Genomic DNA, 21,665 nt, shown 5'->3' with positions numbered 1-21,665 from the left:
CCCTGGAACGGGGGTGGGGGTGGGGGGTGGGGGGTGGGGGGGGGTGGGGGGTGGGGATGGTGGACGGCAGCAGCTTTTGGAGACTTTTAAACCCTTATTTCCAATTAAAAAACAAAACAAACCATTTACCATGTGGTAACCCCTAGGACTAATGAATATTTCCTGCTGCTCGGACGTTGTATGCTTCTCTCTCTCTCTCTCTCTCTCTCTCTCTCTCTCTCTCTCTCTCTAATTGAAAAAAATTGATTTGTATGTATGTGGTAGTAGCTTGTGAGTGGGGTGGGTGTGTGTGTGTGTGTGTGTGTGTGTGTGTGTGTGTGTGTGTGTGTGTGTATGTGTATGTAGTTGTGGAAGACAGAGGAGGACGTTGAGTACTCTGCTCATGCTGTTGAGTGTTGAACTTAGAGCTTGCCATTTTCAGCTTTGCTGGCTGGCCATCAAGCCCGGCAGCGCCCCTATCTCTGTCCCCAGTGTTGGGAATACAGGTGTTATTCCCAGTTTTGATATGGGTGCTAAGGATCCAGAGTCAAATCCTTATCTTATCCGCTATTCCGTCTCCCCCACTGCCATTCTTATTCTAGAATATTGTAGCTGGTCTTTTGGCCCTAACTGTGTCGTGCTAGTGGGGTTGTGTTGCTGTTGCTACTGTTTTTTTTGAGACAGGGCTTTTCTGTGTAGTTTTGGTGCCTGTCTTGGATCTCACTCGGTAGACCAGGCTGGCCTCGAACTCACAGAGATCCTGGCTCTCCCTTGTACATAACAGTTGGTCAATAGTAACTATTGTTAATATTCAATCTTTGGCCCTCTCCCGTTCTTAAATCCTGTTCTGCTTCTTAAAATCATTTCAAAGCAGTGTTCCCTATGCTGACCAGTTACCATCTGACAAAAATACAAGTTTTGTTAAGTTAGTTTCAGACCAATTGAGATCAGATTAGTGCTGCCCCCTGTCCTGTTACATTTCTGTGCTTGGGTGTCCTATCTGACATGGAGCTATTTAGCACTTTTTCTTCAAAGAAAGTAAGACATTTTATCCAAACAGACAACTCTCTTCAGAATGCCTTTATTAAGAAAATAAAGGCATTCATAGATCTTGAGACTTCATCCCAAAGGCTGCTTCTGGGCTCACTCAGCCAAGACTGAGCAATTACCTAGTAGGTCTGTTGTGAGCTCTGCTCTCTAACGGAAGTGCTGCTGAGCCATCTCCTGACCTGTAGCCATGGTGCATGTCCAAGGCATTTGTCTGTTCCGAGATCTTCCTAAAGTCTCTGAGGACATGAACCACCTACTATTAAGGGCAGCAAAAAGATATTCAAGAGGGCTGTAGGCATTATCTGGAATGTGTTTTCTGAGATGTTTGTATTTTACTTGTATAAATACAAAGGGTCCAGAAAAGAATGCTTAATTTTTCAAAATCAAGAATCATATTTGGGCCTTTGGGGGCTAGAGAGAGCTCAGTTTGAAAAGTGCCGCCCGGCAGGTATGTGGACCTGAGCTTGATCTCTAGGAACCCATGTCAAAAAGAGCCAGGCATGCCAGGCACCAGTGGTACATGCCTTTAATCCTAGCACTTAGAGGCAGAGGCCAGCCTGATCTACAGAGCAAGTTCCAGGACAGCCAGGACTACACAGGAAACCCTGTCTCTGAAAAAACAAACCAAAAAACCAGGCATGGTAGTTCACTCACTTTTGTAATATTGGTGCCAGGGAGGCAGAAACAGGCAGTGAGAGATCCCTGAGGCTTGCTGGCTAGCCACCTCAGTCTTCTTATCCAGTTCGAGTTCCATTTGATTCTGAGGAACAGTACCTGAGACCAACTACCGCTCTCCACATGTGCAAGTTGCACAAACCATATCAAAACACACAAGCACAATAACACGCTCACAGGACTAGATCTGGGAAGTCAGCTCTGGCAGTGCATACCTGCAGTCCTGGGGCATGGAGGTGAAATTCAAAGTCATCATCATCAGCTTTATAGTGAATTCAAGGCCAACCTGAGCTACTTTAGAGCCTGTCTCAAAAAACAAGTAAAATGGGCATTTGATTCTTATTATCTTGCAAAATATACTAATTTCTTCTTCCAGTAAGCAAGGAGGTCATCTCATAAGCTGGCAGCTTTAAAATGAGTAAAGACTATAGTGCATGAGGGAACCTAGAATATAGTACCTAGAATAGAACATTGAGTTTGTTCATTTGGCAAACTTCTGTCCATCAGGTGTTGGAAATTTAGTGCCAGACCTTCTTGGCATTTAAGAGATTCTCTTTCCCATGTCCCATGTGCTTTCTTACCTCCTCCAGCATATATTACAGAGGTTTGGATGAAGTTCAGAGGTAAGAACACTGGCTGCTTTTCCAGAAGACCCTGGTTCAATTCCAAGCACCCACATGGCAGCTCACAACTGTCTGTAACTTCAGTTCCAGAGTATCCGACACCCTCATACAGATATATGCAAGCAAAACACCAATGCACAACAAATAAAAAGGAAATCATTATGTGAGGCGGGGGTGGGGGGGTGGGGGGGTGGGGTGGGGTTACTAGCATAGCACTTAAGTCTCACTGAAACAGGCACTTTTCTCCTCATTGTAGGAGAAAGAAGAGACACTCCCAGCTGGGTTATGGGATCTTGATGGGGGTAGAACAGACCAGAAAACTACAGTTTATAGCTATTCATTTTTATAAATAAAGCTTATTGATGCAAATGTACATTTTCAATGTTTGTGGCTACTTGTAATACAATAGCAGAATTGAGATAGGTTTCAGTTGGTTGGTGGCTACATAACAGGTAGCTGACTGGTTTCTGTTTGTTTGTTTGGTTTGGAGATAGGCTCTCTTAATTGGCTTGGAACTCACTGTATAGATCCGACTGGCCTGAATTGAGTACCAGCACAAGGTGTGTGTGTGTGTGTGTGTGTGTGTGTGTGTGTGTGTGTGTGTGTGTGTGTGTGTGTGTGTGTGTGGTTTTGTCCTGTGACAGGTAATTACTATGTACTCCAGACTGGCCTTAAATTCACAATCCTACTGCCTCAGTCTTATGAGTGCTAGAGTTACAAATGTGTACCATCTTGTTCAGAAGTATTGAAGAGCTAGGTCCAGAAAGCCTACCAAGTAACAAACACACACTTTGTGGTCCTTAATGAAGTTTGCTATATGCAGTCTAGTGTTATGACCAAGCGTGTAGTGTGTGTATCCTCATTTTACTAATTTATAGCCTTGTGTGTGTTTCAGGATCTATCTGGTTCAATAGATGATCTCCCCATGGGGACAGAAGGAGCTCTGAGTCCTGGCGTGAGCACATCAGGGATTTCCAGCAGCCAAGGAGAGCAGAGTAATCCAGCTCAGTCTCCCTTTTCTCCTCATACCTCCCCTCACCTGCCTGGCATCCGAGGCCCCTCCCCGTCCCCTGTTGGCTCGCCTGCCAGCGTCGCTCAGTCTCGCTCAGGACCGCTCTCGCCCGCTGCAGTGCCAGGTACCCGCGAGTGCTGACCCGGGGGCTGGGTGATATGAGGGAGCACTTACTCCTGTCTGTGTGGATTCCCTTAGCATTGAAGAAGGGAGGTGGGAAACCTTTGGGTGGATACCTCTTTATATGTGACATAGGAAGTGTTTGGCCATTTCCAGCTCCAAATCCGCCTCTTAGCTAGAATTTGCAGGCTGAGCCATGGGTTGCTTACTTTTGCTTGTTTTGTCTGGAGCAGGCAACCAGATGCCACCTCGGCCACCCAGTGGCCAGTCAGACAGCATCATGCATCCTTCCATGAACCAATCAAGCATTGCCCAAGATCGAGGTGAGAACTTGTCTTAGAGTAGGGACAGGGGCTAGCAAGGGCTTCCAAGCCACTGACATTGTGACATGATAACTATAAATTATGCTGAGCCACATTCATAGCTGTCCCAGGCAGGGCTGCAAATGGGATGTACTTGGTACTAAGGTATTTACTTTAGTGCCCTGTGCAAGAACTTTTAGAGACTCGCATGGCAGAAAGCTGTGAAGTTCCAGTGAGCTCAGCCATGTTTGCATCCCCACAGTCATTCTGCATATCTCGGGGCTGACCAGCATGTTGGTAGCTTACACCTTTCACTGTGTGTGCCTCATTAGCTCCCTTACTCATTTACGTTTTGGTTGTTGGGTCAGTGCTCTCTTTCAATTTTCTATTTAGTATGATAGTTGATATGGGGCAGTGGTGGCACAGGCCTTTAATCCAGCACTGGGGAGGCAGGCAGATCGCTGAGTTCAAGGCCAGCCTGGTCTAGTGAGTGAACTCCAGGACAACCAGGGCTATACAGAGGAATCAGTCTCCAAGAAAACAAAGGTTGATATGTATACCCTATGTAAATGGCATATCGCATTCAAGGTAGCTGAAGAGCAAATGACAGTAGCATATTCCATGCCAAAAAACATCCCAGCAGAATGAGAGGAAAGCATTTATTCCCCTTGTATTGAGCAGATAATTATATGGATACTATCCACAAATAGGTTATATGCAGAGGAACCCCCAAATGCCCCAGTACACTTCCCCTCAGCCCGGCTCGGCCTTATCTCCACGTCAGCCTTCTGGAGGACAGATGCACACAGGCATGGGCTCCTACCAGCAGAACTCCATGGGGAGCTATGGCCCCCAGGGGAGTCAGTATGGCCCACAAGGTAAGTGTGCTACCCAGTTAGAAGGAGATAGAGGTGAGAGGATTAAATAGCTGATATGTTGACTGCTGGGTTAAAGAGGAGGATTATTCTTGGCTCACATCTACCCAGCCTAGGCCCTGAAGTAGAGCAGGACAAGGTTCCATCTTGTCTTCACTTAATTCTGTCATCTTGAAAAAGCCTTTGAATTTCTGGGCCAACACAATAATTTATCAGGTAAAGGCACTGTGCTGTGAATCCATGTGCATTCATAGAGACAAACTCACACACATAAAATGTTTGGGGAAGAGGCAAAAAGAATATGTGGATAGGAAAAGATTCTATTGGAGGCTGAAAGGCCTAGATAGTAACAGCCATCCATTCTCTGTGCTGGGCAGTCATGCTGGAGTATGGCTCAGTAATATAGCACTTACCTAGTATGAACAAAGCCCTGGATTCAATCCCCAGCAATCCCTACCCCCAAATTTGGGGGCATGGCAACAGATGCCTACCTTCACAGGCTCCTATTCTCCCCTTGTTAACTTTCTTTTAAAAAACAAAAAACAAACCATGGAGCTGTTCAATTTCCTAACCAAAATATTGATTGATTCTCATTGTTTGAAGTTTTAGAGTTGATAAATGCTAGGGTCACTAACCAAGACTTGTGTCCTCTTTCCCTCCCCTCTCAGGAGGCTACCCTAGGCAGCCTAACTATAATGCCTTGCCCAATGCCAACTACCCCAATGCAGGCATGGCTGGAAGTATGAACCCTATGGGTGCTGGAGGTCAAATGCACGGGCAGCCCGGAATCCCACCTTATGGCACACTCCCTCCAGGGAGAATGACTCATGCATCAATGGGCAACAGGCCTTATGGTCCTAATATGGCCAATATGCCACCTCAGGTTGGGTCAGGGATGTGTCCCCCACCAGGGGGGATGAACCGGAAAACTCAAGAATCTGCTGTTGCCATGCATGTTGCTGCCAACTCTATCCAAAACAGGTAAGGCCTGGGAAGTGAAGGGATGTCCATGTACAGTTCGGGTCCTAAAACAGAATGTTGTGTGTGTACATACATGCATAGTTGCATGTACGTATGTATATATTGAGAGCTCTTCAGAGCACTCTTTTTTTATAGTTTAAACACACAAACACACACAAATGTGCTAGTTCTTAAGGATTTAGAGTAAAAAATTCATATAGCAAAGTATTATCCATACAGAACTTAGGCTAGGTATGTTGGTTTACATCTGTCGGCCCCAATACTTGGAGTCTAGGCAAGAAAGGGTAGTTGGAGAGAGAATGCTGGAGTCCAGTCTGGGTGTTTAGTGTGACAGATAAAAAGTGTTAAAATTGAACATCGCTCATAGGCCTTTTGTCACTTCTATTCAAAGTGCCTTTGAATAGAAAGACAGCAACTTTAGAGGTTGCTTTTAGGAAGGCCTTTTTTCTCCAAGGATGAGATCCCTTCAGACTAATGTTTGTTATGCAGAGCTCAAACCTTCCTTGAACCTTTGTGGGAAGTAGAAGATAGGAATAACTAGATATGCCTGAGTCTGCTTTGAGAGACTTTGACTTTTATACTCTAATTAGATGGTCATACAACCCTATTTAGCTCATGTCCAGATCTAACCTAACCTTTTCTTGTATTTAATTTCCATCATCTTCCCTAGGCCACCAGGCTACCCAAATATGAATCAAGGGAGCATGATGGGAACTGGACCTCCCTATGGACAGGGGATTAATAGTATGGCTGGCATGATCAACCCTCAGGGACCCCCGTATCCTATGGGCGGGACCATGGCCAACAACTCAGCAGGTATGTATAATTTATTGCTCATCCCAGAGTATCTTCAGGAATGCTCTTCACATTGTAGCAAATAGATTTAACTTGACTGTGTTTCTGTTTTCCAGGGATGGCAGCCAGCCCTGAGATGATGGGCCTTGGGGATGTTAAGTTAACTCCAGCCACAAAGATGAACAACAAGGCCGATGGGACCCCCAAGACAGAATCCAAATCTAAGGTGATGAATTTTGTCTTGAATCTCCTCAGCTCTATGTCTTTTCTCCTTCCCTGAATGATAAGAAGGAAACATGAAGCCGGGCAGTGGTGGCGCACGCCTTTAATCCCAGCACTCGGGAGGCAGAGCCAGGCGGATCTCTGTGAGTTCGAGGCCAGCCTGGGCTACCAAGTGAGTCCCAGGAAAGGCGCAAAGCTACACAGAGAAACCCTGTCTCGAAAAAACCAAAAAAAAAAAAAAAAAAAAAAAGAAGGAAACATGAAAGAGAATGACAAGGTTTTAGCATGTTATGACACTAATCTCTGACAAGAGTTTCCGTTGTTGTCTGCCATGAAGGGTCCTAGAAGGACCGGCCGTGCACTTGTTTGAGGCTGTCTGTAGGGTCTCCATGTAAATAACAGCACACTGTAACCACCACGTGTTACAGAGAAAGCACCACACGTGGCAGTATAGAATTTTCTCAGGGAGGCTCAGCCTCCCATGCTTAGACACTGATGATTATATGTGCTGTAGGCAACTAGCTGCCCTTCTCTTCCTTGACATTACTCAAGAGTAGCAAAAATGATTGGTACCTTCCTATGTAGAGTGCTGGGATTAAAGGCATGTACCACCATACCTAGTACACATGTGTGGTTTTTTAAAAATAAACTTGGTTATTTAAAAAACGAAACAAAGCAGCTTGGGTGTGGGGGTTGACACACGCCCAGCACTCAAGATGCAAAGGCAGGTGGATCTCTGTGTTGAGGCTAGCCTGGTCTACAGAGTGAGTTCCAGAACAGCCAGGGCTGGCTAAAACAAAAACAAAAGCACACAATTAATAAGGAGGTGGAGCCGGGCGGTGGAGGCGCACACCTTTAATCCCAGCACTCGGGAGGCAGAGCCGGGTGGATCTCTGTGAGTTCGAAGCCAGCCTGGGCTACCAAGTGAGTGCCAGGAAAGGCGCAAAGCTACACAGAGAAACCCTGTCTTGAAAAACCAAAAAAAAAAAAAAAAAAAAGCGGGGGGGGGGGGGGGGAGGCTGGAGAGATGGCTTAGTGGTCAGGAGCACTGGCTGCTCTTCCAGAGGATGAGTTCAATTCCCAGCACCCACATGGCAACTCAAATTGTCTGTAACTCCAGCTCCAGGGATCGATCCAGTGCCCTCTCCTGGTCTGGCAAGCACTAGACACGTGTAGTACACAGACATCTACAGACAAAACAGCCATTCACATGATGTAATTTGTAAATTTTAATATGCTGTAAAAAATAAAAAGTCAGACACCGAAATTAACAAAACCCATCTCAGTGAACTTGTGTATAACCAGAATAGCCATTACTGTTAAATACACATCTTAAAAAAGAGCCAGTTACTTCTGAGATATAATCCCAGCACCTAAGAGACCAAAGCAGGAGGATTCTATGACCGGCCCAGGCTCTTGGAAGACTTTCTCTCTCAAAGGGGGAGGGGCAGAAAAGGGATCTCTGGTGGCCCTCATATGCACAGGCTTTGGCTTTGATGAGTCTCTGTTTTTGATCCTCCCCTCCAGAAATCCAGCTCATCTACTACAACCAATGAGAAGATCACCAAGTTGTATGAGTTGGGTGGTGAGCCAGAGAGGAAGATGTGGGTGGACCGATACCTGGCCTTTACAGAGGAAAAGGCCATGGGTATGACCAATTTGCCTGCTGTGGGTAGGAAACCTCTGGACCTCTATCGCCTCTATGTGTCTGTGAAGGAGATTGGTGGATTGACTCAGGTAAGTACCAGACAGGTGGCTTCTGATGGTATCATTCATTCTACAGGGATAGTGCTTTTAGACATTCAAACATGTGACCTAACCAAGGTCTATAAACCATATGAGCTTTAATTTTCTTGATGGTAAGACAGGGACCATGTGTAACCTTCTGTCCTGCCAAATGTTAGAAATAATGAGTGGAAAGCTTCAGCAAGGCTGGGTCCCACTGAATCACTTGGTCTGTGAGTTGTGGTACAGCAGCCAGATTCATTGACCCTTTGAATTCAAGAAACGTCCCGGGTAGAAGTTTGGAGTGGTTATAGGAAGAAGTAGAAGGGTGAAAATGACGCCTGGTCATTTTACACGGTGACCTCAGAGAAGGGGGTCAGTCCATGCTCGGGTGCCTTGTGTGCTTTGCACTTTGGTTTGCATTCAGCTGGGGGCTCACTGGTGATGCTCCCCTGCCTGAGGGTGGAGCCTCGCAGACTTGTCTTCTCTGGGGCTGTCTATTGTCCACACCAGAGACTCCTGCAGGGAGTCACCTCCTTTCAGTGTAGGATATCTCTCTCTCTCTCTCTCTCTCTCTCTCTCTCTCCCTCTCTCCCCCTCTCTCCCTCCCTCCCTCCCTCCCTCCCTCCCTCCCTCCCTCCCTCCCTCCCTCCTCTCTCTCCTCTCTCTCCTCTCTCCCCTCTCTTTCTCCTTCCCTAAACTATGGATTTGCAGTTACCAGGTCAAAACTATCATAACCCAGTGATCTTTGTTTGGACCAGGACTGTAACGTCAGTGTTTTCAGCACTAGAGAGATAGGCTTGCCCTGGTGTTTTAAGAATACACAGTGGAAACCTGCCCAGCTAGTGCAGGCCAGATTAGAAGGAACATTTGAGAAATGGTCTTGGTCAGTGTGCCCTGAGGCTGAAAAAGGAGACGGAATTCTGGACTGACCACACTTAAGTTGTCACCCTCACACTGAAGGAAGGCAATTGTGTAAAAATCCTTAGCTTGACAAAGTCAAGAGCGTGAGGATTGGAGCGTAAAGACCAGATGCTGAAGGCTGTTCCCATATTGGTGTGCTGTTTGCCCTGTTTTCAATCAGCAGTGGGGCCTGCAGTTACTTAGAATTGTTAAGTCTGTTGCAGCAACCAGTTTGGGTTGGTAGCTTGTGAGCTGGACAGCCAGCTCAGGTATGCTTTGACTCTTCTGCTGGTCTCACAGGTCAACAAGAACAAAAAATGGCGGGAACTTGCGACCAACCTCAATGTGGGTACATCAAGCAGTGCAGCCAGCTCCTTGAAGAAGCAGTATATCCAGTGTCTCTACGCCTTTGAGTGCAAGATCGAGCGGGGAGAGGACCCTCCCCCAGACATTTTTGCAGCTGCTGATTCCAAGAAGTCCCAGCCCAAGATCCAGCCTCCCTCTCCTGGTAAGAGTGGGCAAGCACCCCCAAGACTGGAAGCCCTAAAAGCCTGCAGGGTTCCTTAAGTAGTGGTGCCTTCCTCCCTCCAGGGAGCAGAGCAGATGCCAGAGATGTGTGTTTTACATCCACGTGGCTTAGCAGGTCGGCAGACTAAAGAGCAGCAGTGGCGACTCCCTTGGGAGGTGCTGTGCTGCAGCCTTAAGTTTTCACTTTCTAATTTTCCTGTTGTACACCTGGCATCTTGCCAAATGTTTGTAAACTAGTGAGTGGGAGGGACACCCGAGGAGTGAGGGAAAACTGACAAATAGCAGTGTGGCTGGGCCATCTGGGAGCTTTGGCCTGCTGATGTCAGCGCCTTAGAATGCAGCTCATACTAGAGCCCTAAATTCCCCAGAGAGTTAGGATGGTAATGAATGGAAGGAGGGGTAGGAAGGGATATGAATGGGACTTTTTGATGATAGGAATGCTTCTGCCTACCCTCCTTTCTCAGAGGAGGCCGGGTCCTAGGCTAGCATGGGCCCTAGAAGGTAGGTGTAAACATATGTGCCCTGACGTTGACCTCTTGAGAGAGTAATGCCTTCCTGAGATGACTCATCAGCTGGGGAGTTCTCGAGTGGGATAGCTAGTGCTGGGAAACTGTAACTAATGCAAACACTAATTATTGGGAATTCTGTGCTCATCTAGTTAGAGGAGCATTGGAACCTAAGGATGACATTGTGCTGGGGGCTTAATAGAAACATCTAGGCTGTGGCCATGTGACTCCCCTGCACCCTGGATTTCAGTTTTTGCCCCACCCTCATCGTGGTGTTGATAGCATTAGACAGGTTCTTTGGAGAATAAAGCAAGGCAGTCAGGAAGTTACCTGTGACTTAATGGCCTGGTGTGGTGAAATATGGCCACATCGTCTTTTCCTTTCTAAGCTATGAATGCAACCAAACATAAAATAGTAAGGTGGGGGCGTATATGTTATATATTTATTTATTATAGCTCAGTTGTGCAGCTCTCAGATGTGAACTTCTACATGCCAGTGTTGTATCAAGACTTGCCTACATAAGTGACAAAACCCATTCCCTTAAGACTTGCCCTTCTACATCACCAGCTATAAGAAGAAGACTACTTAAGGATGTATTGTCCTTAGGAAAATCTCTTCCAGAGAGATCCTGGGATGGCAGACAGAATGTCAGTCCCAACACTCTGGAGGCTGAGAAAAAGTTCCAGACAAACTCATACACATGCACATGCACACGCACACCCCCCTAGATTGTACAGCATTCATGTTTTTGTTAGAGTTGAATATGTTTCTGGCAAGTAAGCTGGTCACTCTGCATCTCTGTCCACAGCGGGATCAGGATCTATGCAGGGGCCACAAACTCCCCAGTCAACCAGCAGTTCTATGGCAGAAGGAGGAGACCTGAAGCCTCCAACTCCAGCATCTACACCACATAGTCAGATTCCCCCCTTACCAGGCATGAGGTAAGGCCCATGAGCAGGATAGAACTTGGAGTGTGTCGGGGTAAGACTTGTGTAGTCCAAGGATGGTTCCTGCCTCTTCCTGCCCAGCTAGTGACACCTGTGTCTCTTGGCTCAGATGATGAATTGGTCTATTGGGGGTTTCATTAGTTTTCCTCACTCTGGAGCAGGAGCAACTCAGTTGGAATCCAGGATGCCTTTCCTGATGGAAGTGACCCCACATTCCAGAAGCGGAATTCCATGACTCCAAACCCTGGGTACCAGCCCAGTATGAATACCTCTGACATGATGGGGCGCATGTCCTATGAGCCAAATAAGGATCCTTACGGCAGCATGAGGAAAGGTGACTGACTTGGGGATGTTGGTGACCTTAGGCTTATGCAGACGGGAGCGTGAGTGGCGTGGTGCTGTGACTGAGGTAGCTTCTGAGATTCTTCTGTGTGTCCCCTGATCACTGACCATAGCCTTCCCCTCTGCCCTGCCTGCCTTCTCTTTCGGGTGGGATGCTGGGGTCAGACCTAGGGAGTCCCATTCGCCAGGCAGGCATTATGCCACTGAGCTACATCTAGAGCCACCCACCTCTGTTTTTGTGTTTTGTTTTTAAACACCTCTCGCTTACCTTTGCTTTACCGAGCCACTTTTAAGGCTTTATATTTCTCCATTAATTCTGCCAGAAAAGTAGTAGAACAAACCATGCTCTGTAGAGAGCCTGGAACTTTGGGACAGGCCTTATGTAGCTTGCTCAGCTGCCTGCTTGCCAGTTTGCTCATTGCCTTCCTTTCTACACTCAGCTCCAGGAAGTGATCCCTTCATGTCCTCAGGGCAGGGCCCCAACGGTGGGATGGGTGACCCCTACAGCCGTGCTGCTGGCCCTGGGCTGGGAAATGTGGCTATGGGACCACGACAGCACTATCCCTATGGAGGTCCTTACGACAGAGTGAGGTAAGCGCCCCTGCCCATGTCCTGCCCTGGGTGCCCTGGGTGCCCTGAAGCTGTAGTGTGTTGAATTCCCTTCTTCAATTTTGTTTAGGACGGAGCCTGGAATCGGGCCTGAAGGAAATATGGGCACTGGGGCCCCCCAGCCAAATCTCATGCCTTCCACCCCAGACTCGGGGATGTATTCTCCTAGCCGCTACCCCCCGCAGCAGCAACAGCAGCAGCAAAGGTGAGTGAATCCTTGTTCCTTTGACATTGTTGGCTCAGGTTTTATGATCCTCCCCCCTGATGACCTCCTTTGTCGTCGGCAGACATGATTCCTATGGCAATCAGTTCTCCACTCAAGGCACCCCTTCCAGCAGCCCCTTCCCCAGCCAGCAGTCCACAATGTATCAGCAGCAGCAGCAGCAGCAGGTGAGGAGGGTGGCTGGGATGCACTGCCCCACAGGTTCCCCTGGAAAGCAGTAAGTCACCAAGTCTAATTGATTGCAGTCTATAAAATTCACTTTGGCTACTACCTTGGTATTCTTGCCCAAATAGGCAGTTCTACCCAGAGAGTCAGATCTCGGTGTCCTCCCTGTTTCTCAAGTCTCTCTCTTTTCTCTAGAAGAGCTAGAAACAGATTTTATTTTGGTTTAAGGTCTTTTTTTCTATTTGGATGGAGAACTCTAGAAGAGAAAATAGGGGTTGCTCTCAGAAACAGCTTCAAAAGATAATTTGCAAGTCAGGCGCTGGTGGCACTCGCCTTTAATCCCAGCACTCGGGAGGCAAAGGCAGGCGGATCTCTGTGAATTCGAGGCCAGCCTGGTCTACAAAGTGAGTTACAGAAAAGGCTCCAAAGCTACACACACACACACACACACACACACACACACACACACACACACACACACACACAAAACAAAGATAATTTGCAAAGGTATTTTCTTTGCATCTGTGTCCTGTCTTTCCAAGGGGCAAAAGAAAATGAGTTAATGTCCAATGGGAGCCATCCGTGGCACTTGTGACTTCTGTGACTGAATAAACGATATTGATTTGGCCTCTGTTTCCTCTGTCTTAGAATTATAAGAGGCCGATGGATGGTGCATATGGCCCTCCTGCCAAGCGGCACGAAGGGGAGATGTACAGTGTGCCATACAGCACTGGGCAGGGGCAGCCTCAGCAGCAACAGTTGCCTGCAGCTCAGTCCCAGTCTGCCAGCCAGCAACAAGCTGCCCAGCCCTCCACTCAGCAGGATGTGTACAACCAGTACAGCAACGCTGCCTATCCTGCCACTGCCACCGCTGCTACTGAGCGCCGGCCAGCAGGCGGCCCCCAGAACCAGTTCCCATTCCAGTTTGGCCGAGACCGGGTCTCTGCACCTCCTGGTTCCAATGCCCAGCAGAACATGCCACCACAAATGATGGGCGGCCCTATACAGGCATCGGCTGAGGTTGCTCAGCAAGGCACCATGTGGCAGGGGCGGAATGACATGACCTACAACTATGCCAACAGGCAGAGCACAGGCTCTGCCCCCCAGGGTCCTGCGTATCATGGTGTGAACCGAACAGATGAAATGCTCCACACAGATCAGAGGGCCAACCATGAGGGCCCATGGCCTTCCCACGGCACACGCCAGCCTCCATATGGTCCTTCGGCCCCTGTTCCCCCCATGACAAGACCCCCTCCATCTAACTACCAGCCCCCACCAAGCATGCAGAATCACATTCCTCAGGTATCCAGCCCCGCTCCCCTACCCCGGCCAATGGAGAACCGTACCTCTCCTAGCAAATCTCCATTCCTGCACTCTGGGATGAAAATGCAGAAGGCAGGTCCTCCAGTACCTGCTTCACACATAGCGCCTGCCCCTGTGCAGCCCCCTATGGTTCGGCGGGATATTACCTTCCCACCTGGTTCTGTTGAAGCCACCCAGCCTGTGCTGAAGCAGAGAAGGCGGCTCACAATGAAAGACATTGGTAAGGAGAGCTCCCTGACTGGGTGGCTGAATCTACTCCCCCTTTCCATCTTTGATGTGGTTCCCTCCATCCTGGTAATTCTGGATATGGTTAAGTCAGGTATAGTGTTTACTCAAATAAAGCAAAAGACTTTGAGGGGGTGGAAGAAATACGCTGACTTCAGGTTTTTCTTTAAGGCTCTGCCACATACTGGTGTCCTAGACAGCTTAGAAGCAATGAAGGCAGAATAGCCTGACTAATGGGACAGCCCTGGGGTGCCTCCAGCCAGCCGAGGCTTGGTGGATGGACAACACAGAGGTTTATTTCAGGAACCCCGGAGGCATGGCGGGTAATGATGTCCCTCAAGTCTGGGCTCCTGGCAGAGAGCACGTGGGCATTAGACACCATTAACATCCTCCTATATGATGACAACAGCATTATGACCTTCAACCTCAGTCAGGTGAGTACAGGTTCCTGGGCGAGGTGGGGAAGGCCTAGGACATTCTGGATATAGATAATGCTAAGCAACAACAAGAAGGACGCCATCCTCGGCTAACGCATTGTCATTTTGCTGGCAGTCTTTTTATACTTTGCTTCCCTTGACACTGGGCATGGGAGCGGTAATAATTGACGTGTGTTGTTAGTGTCAAACTAAATTCAAAGGCATTGTATTTGGGAGCAAGGTGGTTGTTGTGCTCCAGCTCTTGCTGGGGTTTATTTGGTTTTGAGCCGGGGTCTTACTAAGTTATCTGCACCAGGCTAGCCTTAGACTTAAGGTTCTTCTGTCTTAGCTTCCATCTGAGATGCCATGCTCAGCTGGGAGTTTCTTTTTGAGGCAGGGTTTCACTATATAGCCCTGCTTGTCCTGGAATTTGCTCTGTAGATCAGGCTGGCCTTGAACTCACAGAGATCTGCCAGCCTCTCTCCTCTTAAAGGAACTACTTAATCCCAGCTGGGAGAAACTTTTTGTTTCTGGTAACAGTTCAGCAAGATAGCCTGGTGGTGGTGGCACACACCTTTAATCTCAGCACTCAGGAGGCAGAGGCAGGTGCATCTCTGGGAGTTTGAGGCCAGCCTGGTGTATGGAGCAAGTTCCAGGACAGCCAGGGCTACACAGAGAAACCCTGTCTCAAAAAACAAAAAGAAAAAGAAAAAAAAGAATCCAGCAAGATGGCTTAACAGATAAAGGCACTTGGCAGTTGGGACTGCGTTTAGAAGTTCAGTTCCCATATAAAGGTGGAAGGAGAGAGAAATGACTCCACAGACCCCATCCCCGATCTCCATGACGCCTGGCACTCCCTCCACCCAAATACTCCTCCCTCCCTCCCTCCCTCCCTCCCTCCCTTTCTCTCTCCCGCCTTGTTTTCTTTTATTTATTGATTTTATCTTGTCTTTTCGAGACAAGGTTTCTCTTTGTAGACCGGGCTGGCCTGGAACTCACAGAGATCCCCTCTGACTCTGACTCCTGAGTGTTAGGATTAAAGGTGTGCACCACAACCACCCAGCTCTGGGGGATTTTATTTATAAATTAATTTAAAAGGAATTCAAGACTAGAGACTGAAATTTTGTAATTTAGATGGAGAAGTGCTCCCTTAGCATGTACATGGCTCGGAGATGGCCTCCTGGTACCACATAAGTCACGTGTGGTGACACACACACACAGTCCCCAGAGATGGACCCCTGGTACCACATAAGTCATGTGTGGTGACACACACACACACAATCCCAGCACTAGGGAAGGACGGAGGTACGCTTAGGAGATCGATCAGAGGTTCAAAGTCATCTTTGTTTACCTCAGTAGTTGAGGCCAACCTGGGATACATGAGACTCTGTATGTACAAAACTAATAATAAAGGCAGATAAAAAGGAAGATTGACTCCTAGGGGTTTCTGATCTACCAGGAATAACATTGTGGTGTCTATGTCAGTGATCATAGCAGCTCCTTTTTTATTTTTCTAGTTTCTATTAAGTAAAAGACGGCATTGCTAATCTTACTAGTTTTTTTATATAAGGCGGGGTGGGGTGGGGGTGTCTCTGTATGTGTGTCTTGTCTGCATGTGTCTGTACCACCTGTACCTCAGGTGCTTACTGAGGCCACAGTGGGTGTTGCTGATCCCCTAGAACTGGAGTTACACTTTTTAGCAGCCATGTAGGTGCTGCGGATCTAACCAGGTCCTCTGGAAATGCAGAGCACCCGCCCCTGAGCATGTCACTATGTGAGCCCAGGGTAGCCTGGAACTGAGGTCACTGGGGCCACCACAGGTGGCCAAAGCATAGCGATTTCCATTGAATGATATTGCTGTCCACAAGAAAGTAGAGAAATAAATTTCCTTTTGGGGGGGGGGGTTGTTTGTTTTGAGACAGGGTTTCTCTGTGTAGCTTTGGAGCCTGTCCTGGATCTCGCTCTGTAGACCAGGCTGGACTCGAACTCAGAAAGATTCGCCTGCCTCTGCCTCCTGAGTGCTGGGATTAAAGGCATGTGCGACCACCGCCTGGCGAGAAATAAATTTTCATTATTTTCCATATACTAGAACAACTTTATGAAGTTTAGGGGATTTTTCATCATTTTATATAACTAATTTCTAGGAAAGGCAATATTCAAACCAAGGTCTTTCTGATTCTAATAACCAGGTGGATGGAAGGAGTTCAGCCAAGAGTTAATCTTACTGGGAATTAGTGGAGCATAGATGAGCACCTGTTGACAGTACATGCCCTTTGCTAGCCTGTGTTGGGAAGGGCTCATCCCAGCATGCTTAGATTTGGGCTACATATGGCCGTGGAATAGAGATACCACCCTCGAGGGCCAGTGGCAGTGACCAGGAGCCTGGCGAAAAGCAGAACATATATTCAGGTTTAAAGGTATTGGGTGTTACTGATGTGTGGCTAACATTTCCAGCCTGCTGGGGACAGGCTTATGCGACCATTGTTTGAGCAAAAGAAAAGACAGGCAGTCTGCTGGAACAGAAGCCTTCAGAAAGGGAACAGCTTTACCACCTCAGTGAAAAATGTCTAACTCAAAAGAATGAAGATTGGATAGAGCTTGGGAACTCTCAGGTCAAGGATTCTTCCCTTGGTTTTATTTCCTTTTCTCTTATCTTTCAGCTCCCAGGGTTGCTAGAGCTTCTTGTGGAATACTTCCGTCGATGCCTGATTGAGATCTTTGGCATTTTAAAGGAGTATGAGGTGGGGGACCCAGGACAGAGAACATTACTAGACCCTGGGAGATTCAGCAAGGTGTCTAGTCCAGCCCCCACCGAGGAGGAGGAGGAGGAAGACGAACTCCAAGATCCTAAACCGGAGGAGGAAGAGGAGGAGGCAGTGGTTGAAAATGATGAGGAGATGGCCTTCTTAGGCAAGGACAAGGCAGCTTCAGAGAACAGTGAGGAGAAGCTGGTCAGTAAGTTTGACAAGCTTCCGGTCAAGATTGTGCAGAAAAACGACCCATTTGTGGTGGACTGCTCAGATAAGCTTGGGCGCGTGCAGGAGTTTGACAGCGGCCTGCTGCACTGGCGGATTGGTGGTGGGGACACCACCGAGCATATCCAGACCCACTTTGAGAGCAAGGTAGAGCTGCTGCCTGCCCGGCCGTATGTGCCCTGCCCGACGCCCCCTCGGAAACACCTCACAACGGTAGAGGGTACACAAGGGACGACAGAGCAGGAGGGTCCCCCGCCTGATGGCCTTCCAGAAAAAAGGATCACAGCCACTATGGATGACATGTTGTCCACCCGGTCGAGCACGCTGACTGATGAGGGAACAAAGAGTGCAGAGGCCACCAAGGAAAGCAGCAAGTTTCCATTTGGCATTAGCCCAGCACAGAGCCACCGGAACATCAAGATTTTAGAGGATGAACCCCACAGCAAGGATGAGACCCCACTGTGTACCCTTCTGGACTGGCAGGATTCCCTTGCTAAGCGCTGTGTCTGCGTCTCCAATACCATCCGCAGCCTGTCCTTTGTGCCAGGCAACGACTTTGAGATGTCCAAACACCCGGGGCTGCTGCTTATCCTAGGCAAGCTGATCCTACTGCACCATAAGCATCCAGAACGGAAGCAGGCGCCACTAACGTATGAGAAGGAGGAGGAACAGGACCAAGGGGTGAGCTGTGACAAAGTGGAGTGGTGGTGGGACTGCTTGGAGATGCTCCGGGAAAACACACTGGTCACCCTGGCCAACATCTCGGGCCAGTTGGACCTATCCCCGTACCCTGAGAGCATCTGCCTGCCTGTGCTGGATGGACTCCTACACTGGGCAGTTTGCCCTTCCGCTGAAGCCCAGGACCCTTTCTCCACCCTAGGCCCCAACGCCGTCCTCTCTCCCCAGAGACTGGTCTTGGAGACCCTCAGCAAACTCAGCATCCAGGACAACAATGTGGACCTGATCCTGGCCACACCCCCCTTCAGCCGCCTGGAGAAGCTGTACAGCACTATGGTGCGCTTCCTCAGTGACCGAAAGAACCCAGTGTGCCGGGAGATGGCCGTGGTACTGCTGGCCAATCTGGCACAGGGGGACAGCCTGGCAGCCCGGGCCATTGCAGTGCAGAAGGGCAGCATCGGCAACCTCCTGGGCTTCCTAGAGGACAGCCTAGCTGCCACACAGTTCCAGCAGAGCCAGGCCAGCCTCCTCCATATGCAGAACCCACCCTTTGAACCAACTAGTGTGGACATGATGCGGCGGGCTGCCCGTGCACTGCTTGCCCTGGCCAAGGTGGACGAGAACCACTCAGAGTTCACTCTGTACGAGTCACGGCTGTTGGACATCTCGGTATCACCGTTGATGAACTCATTGGTTTCACAAGTCATTTGTGATGTACTGTTTTTGATTGGCCAGTCATGACAGCCGTGGGACACCTCCCCTCCCTGTGTGTGTGTGAGTGTGTGGAGAACTTAGAAACTGACTGTTGCCCTTTATTTATGCAAAACCACCTCAGAATCCAGTTTACCCTGTGCTGTCCAGCTTCTCCCTTGGGAAAGTCTCTCCCCACCCCCACTCCCTCACACCTTTCTGTTCCTCCTCACCCTCACCGCTTCCCTCAGGACCCCACCCTATTTGAAGAGACAAAGCTCTGCCTACATAGAAGACTTTTTTATTTTAACCAAAGTTACTGTTGTTTACAGTGAGTTTGGGGAAAAAATGGCGTTCCCGGTTCTTGCATCAACGGGATGCCACATTTCATAACTGTTTTTAATGGTTAAAAAAAAAGGAAAAAAATACAAAAAAACCCTGAAGGACAAAAGGTGACTGCTGAACTGTGTGGTTTCTTGCTGTCCATTCACAATCTCGCAGGAGCCGAGAAGTTGGCAGTTGTGAGCAGCCCCCGTCACTGGAGAGGAGAGGCCTGTGCAGTAGAGTGGAGACCCTTTCATGTACTGTACTGTACACCTGATACTGTAAACATACTGTAATAATAATGTCTCACATGGAGATGAGAGAGGACGCTGGCTCAGCAGCAAGCTGTAGTTTTTAAAATGTTTTTAGTTAAATGTTGAGGAGAAAAAAAAAAGGCTTTTCCCCCAAAGTATCATGTGTGAACCTACAACACCCTGACCTCTTTCTCTCCTCCTTGATTGTATGAATAACCCTGAGATCACCTCTTAGAACTGGTTTTAACCTTTAGCTGCAGCGGCTGCGCTGCCACGCGTGTGTATATATGATGTTGTACATTGCACATACCCTTGACCTCCACAGTTCGGTCCCCTTCCCAGCTGCCCCTTTATAGTATGACGAGTTAACAAGTTGGTGACCTGCACAAAGCGAGACACAGCTATTTAATCTCTTGCCAGACATCGCCCTCTTGGTGCGGTGCTGTACAGGTCTCTGTAAAAAGTCCTTGCTGTCTCGGCAGCCAATCAACTTATAGTTTATTTTTTCTGGGTTTTTGTTTTGTTTTGTTTCCTTTCTAATCGAGGTGTGAAAAAGTTCTAGGTTCAGTTGAAGTTCCTGATGAAGAAACACAATTGAGATTTTTTCAGTGATAAAATCTGCATATTTGTATTTCAACAATGTAGCTAAAAACTTGATGTAAATTCCTCCTTTTTTTCCTTTTTTGGCTTAATGAATATCATTTATTCAGTATGAAATCTTTATACTATATGTTCCACGTGTTAAGAATAAATGTACATTAAATCTTGGTAAGACTTTGTGAGGCTTTTTTATTTTCCAGTTATTTAAGAGCTTTACCTGTGGCTGGCAAGATGACTGAGCAGTTAGGAGGACCCATGTTTGGGTGGCTCATAACCTCTTACTCAACTCCATGGGACCTGACACCTCTGACTTGGGCCATAGACACCTATACTGACATCCACACACCCACACACACATAGTTAAAATTAAATCTTTAACCAGGGCCAGAGAGATGGCTCAGTGATTAAGAGCACTTGCTTTTACAAAGGACCCAGGTTTGATTCTCAGTACCCACACAGTGGCTCATAACCATCTGTAACTCCAGTTCCAGGGGTGATTCAACACCCTGTTCTGACTCCATGGTCTCCAGGCACACAGAGGTGCACCATGCATACATGCAGGCAGAACGCGCACACATAAACAACAATCTTTAGCCAATCTTTCTAAACTAATAAAAGCTAGGCATAGAGGCGCACTCTAATCCCAGCCTTTGGGAAGCAGGGGGCTGGATTTCGGAGTTTGAGGCCAGCCTGGTCTACAGTTCCAGGACAGCCAGTGAGACTGTTTTGGAAAAGAATGAGAGCTTGACCCTTTGCAGGGCCCTGCTCTCCTTTATGTGCCCTCCTAGCATGGTGGCCTCCTCCACCCATGGTTGACAAAGGGGAGGTTCTTTGAGAAATCGTTATTAAGAGCCACTTCCCAGGAACCGCCTCTCCCACTTGGATCTGCATTTTGGCTCTCTTGACTCCAGACTTGACTCGTCAGCATCACTACTGAGAACTTGAGCATTCGGAGTGTCTATGAGGAAGCCTATTTTTCTCAGCTTTTGTAGTAAGTGGCAGGTCCAACCTTCCGTGTTTGGCCAGAAAGATTCCTTGACTCACTTCTTTTTGGTTTTTGTTTGCTGTTTTTGTGATTTTGAGATAGGGTCTCACTGTATAGTTCTATCTGACCTGTAACTCTCACTGTAGATAGGCGGATCTCACCGAGATCCTCTCCCTGCCTCCTGAGACTAAAGGTGTGCACTGTGCGCTACCACAACCAACCCATTCCTCTTCTACATCCTTGAAATCATCCTCAGTCTGGCCACTGCCACCAGAGCTCATGACACTTGTCAACTTCCCCAAATTCTTATCATTCTCTTGTGCTGTGCTTGAGTACAAACCTATAATACAACTACCACAATGACCCCTTTAAAATCAGAACCTGTGTAATGCTTAAGACTTCATCAAAATCGTGAACCCCTGGGTGTAGTGACATACACCTGAAGTCCTAGCTCTCAGGCAGAGGCAGGTGACGATGTTTGAGTTTGAGGCTAACTGCCTGGACTTACAGGTCAACTGGATCTACATAGTAAGACCGTCTCCAGGAAAAAAAAAAAAAAAAAAAAAAATGGGCATGGTGCATGCCTCGAGGCAAAGGCAGGCAGTATGAGTTT

At 48.0% G+C, this 21,665-nt stretch overlaps 1 protein-coding gene across 4 annotated transcripts in view; it reads left to right on the top strand.

The window, feature by feature from the left end:
- Window positions 1-20,239, top strand: part of Arid1a (AT-rich interaction domain 1A) — a 77,531-nt gene extending 57,292 nt beyond the window's left edge. The window contains exons 5-20 of one of the 4 annotated variants that reach the window (XM_076565361.1): window positions 3,223-3,463; window positions 3,693-3,782; window positions 4,472-4,639; window positions 5,305-5,617; window positions 6,288-6,433; window positions 6,529-6,638; window positions 8,162-8,371; window positions 9,563-9,770; window positions 11,105-11,237; window positions 11,405-11,577; window positions 12,026-12,176; window positions 12,265-12,399; window positions 12,482-12,584; window positions 13,231-14,125; window positions 14,434-14,564; window positions 17,207-20,239. In XM_076565361.1, coding sequence (XP_076421476.1) covers window positions 3,223-3,463; window positions 3,693-3,782; window positions 4,472-4,639; window positions 5,305-5,617; window positions 6,288-6,433; window positions 6,529-6,638; window positions 8,162-8,371; window positions 9,563-9,770; window positions 11,105-11,237; window positions 11,405-11,577; window positions 12,026-12,176; window positions 12,265-12,399; window positions 12,482-12,584; window positions 13,231-14,125; window positions 14,434-14,564; window positions 17,207-18,940 — 4,941 coding nt within the window. In that variant the 3' untranslated portion in view covers window positions 18,941-20,239. Of the gene's footprint in view, window positions 1-3,222; window positions 3,464-3,689; window positions 3,783-4,471; window positions 4,640-5,304; window positions 5,618-6,287; window positions 6,434-6,528; window positions 6,639-8,161; window positions 8,372-9,562; window positions 9,771-11,104; window positions 11,238-11,401; window positions 11,578-12,025; window positions 12,177-12,264; window positions 12,400-12,481; window positions 12,585-13,230; window positions 14,126-14,433; window positions 14,565-17,206 lie in introns of all 4 variants that reach the window. The other 3 variants (XM_076565358.1, XM_076565360.1, XM_076565357.1) reach the window with 3 other exon arrangements.
- Window positions 20,240-21,665: the final 1,426 nt, after the last annotated feature.

The sequence above is a fragment of the Peromyscus maniculatus genome, chromosome 2, assembly GCF_049852395.1.
Source record: "Peromyscus maniculatus bairdii isolate BWxNUB_F1_BW_parent chromosome 2, HU_Pman_BW_mat_3.1, whole genome shotgun sequence".
Classification (NCBI taxonomy): domain Eukaryota; kingdom Metazoa; phylum Chordata; class Mammalia; order Rodentia; family Cricetidae; genus Peromyscus; species Peromyscus maniculatus.
The sequence above is the reverse complement of the archived record's forward strand: the minus strand, read 5'-3'. Positions and strand labels throughout refer to the sequence as shown.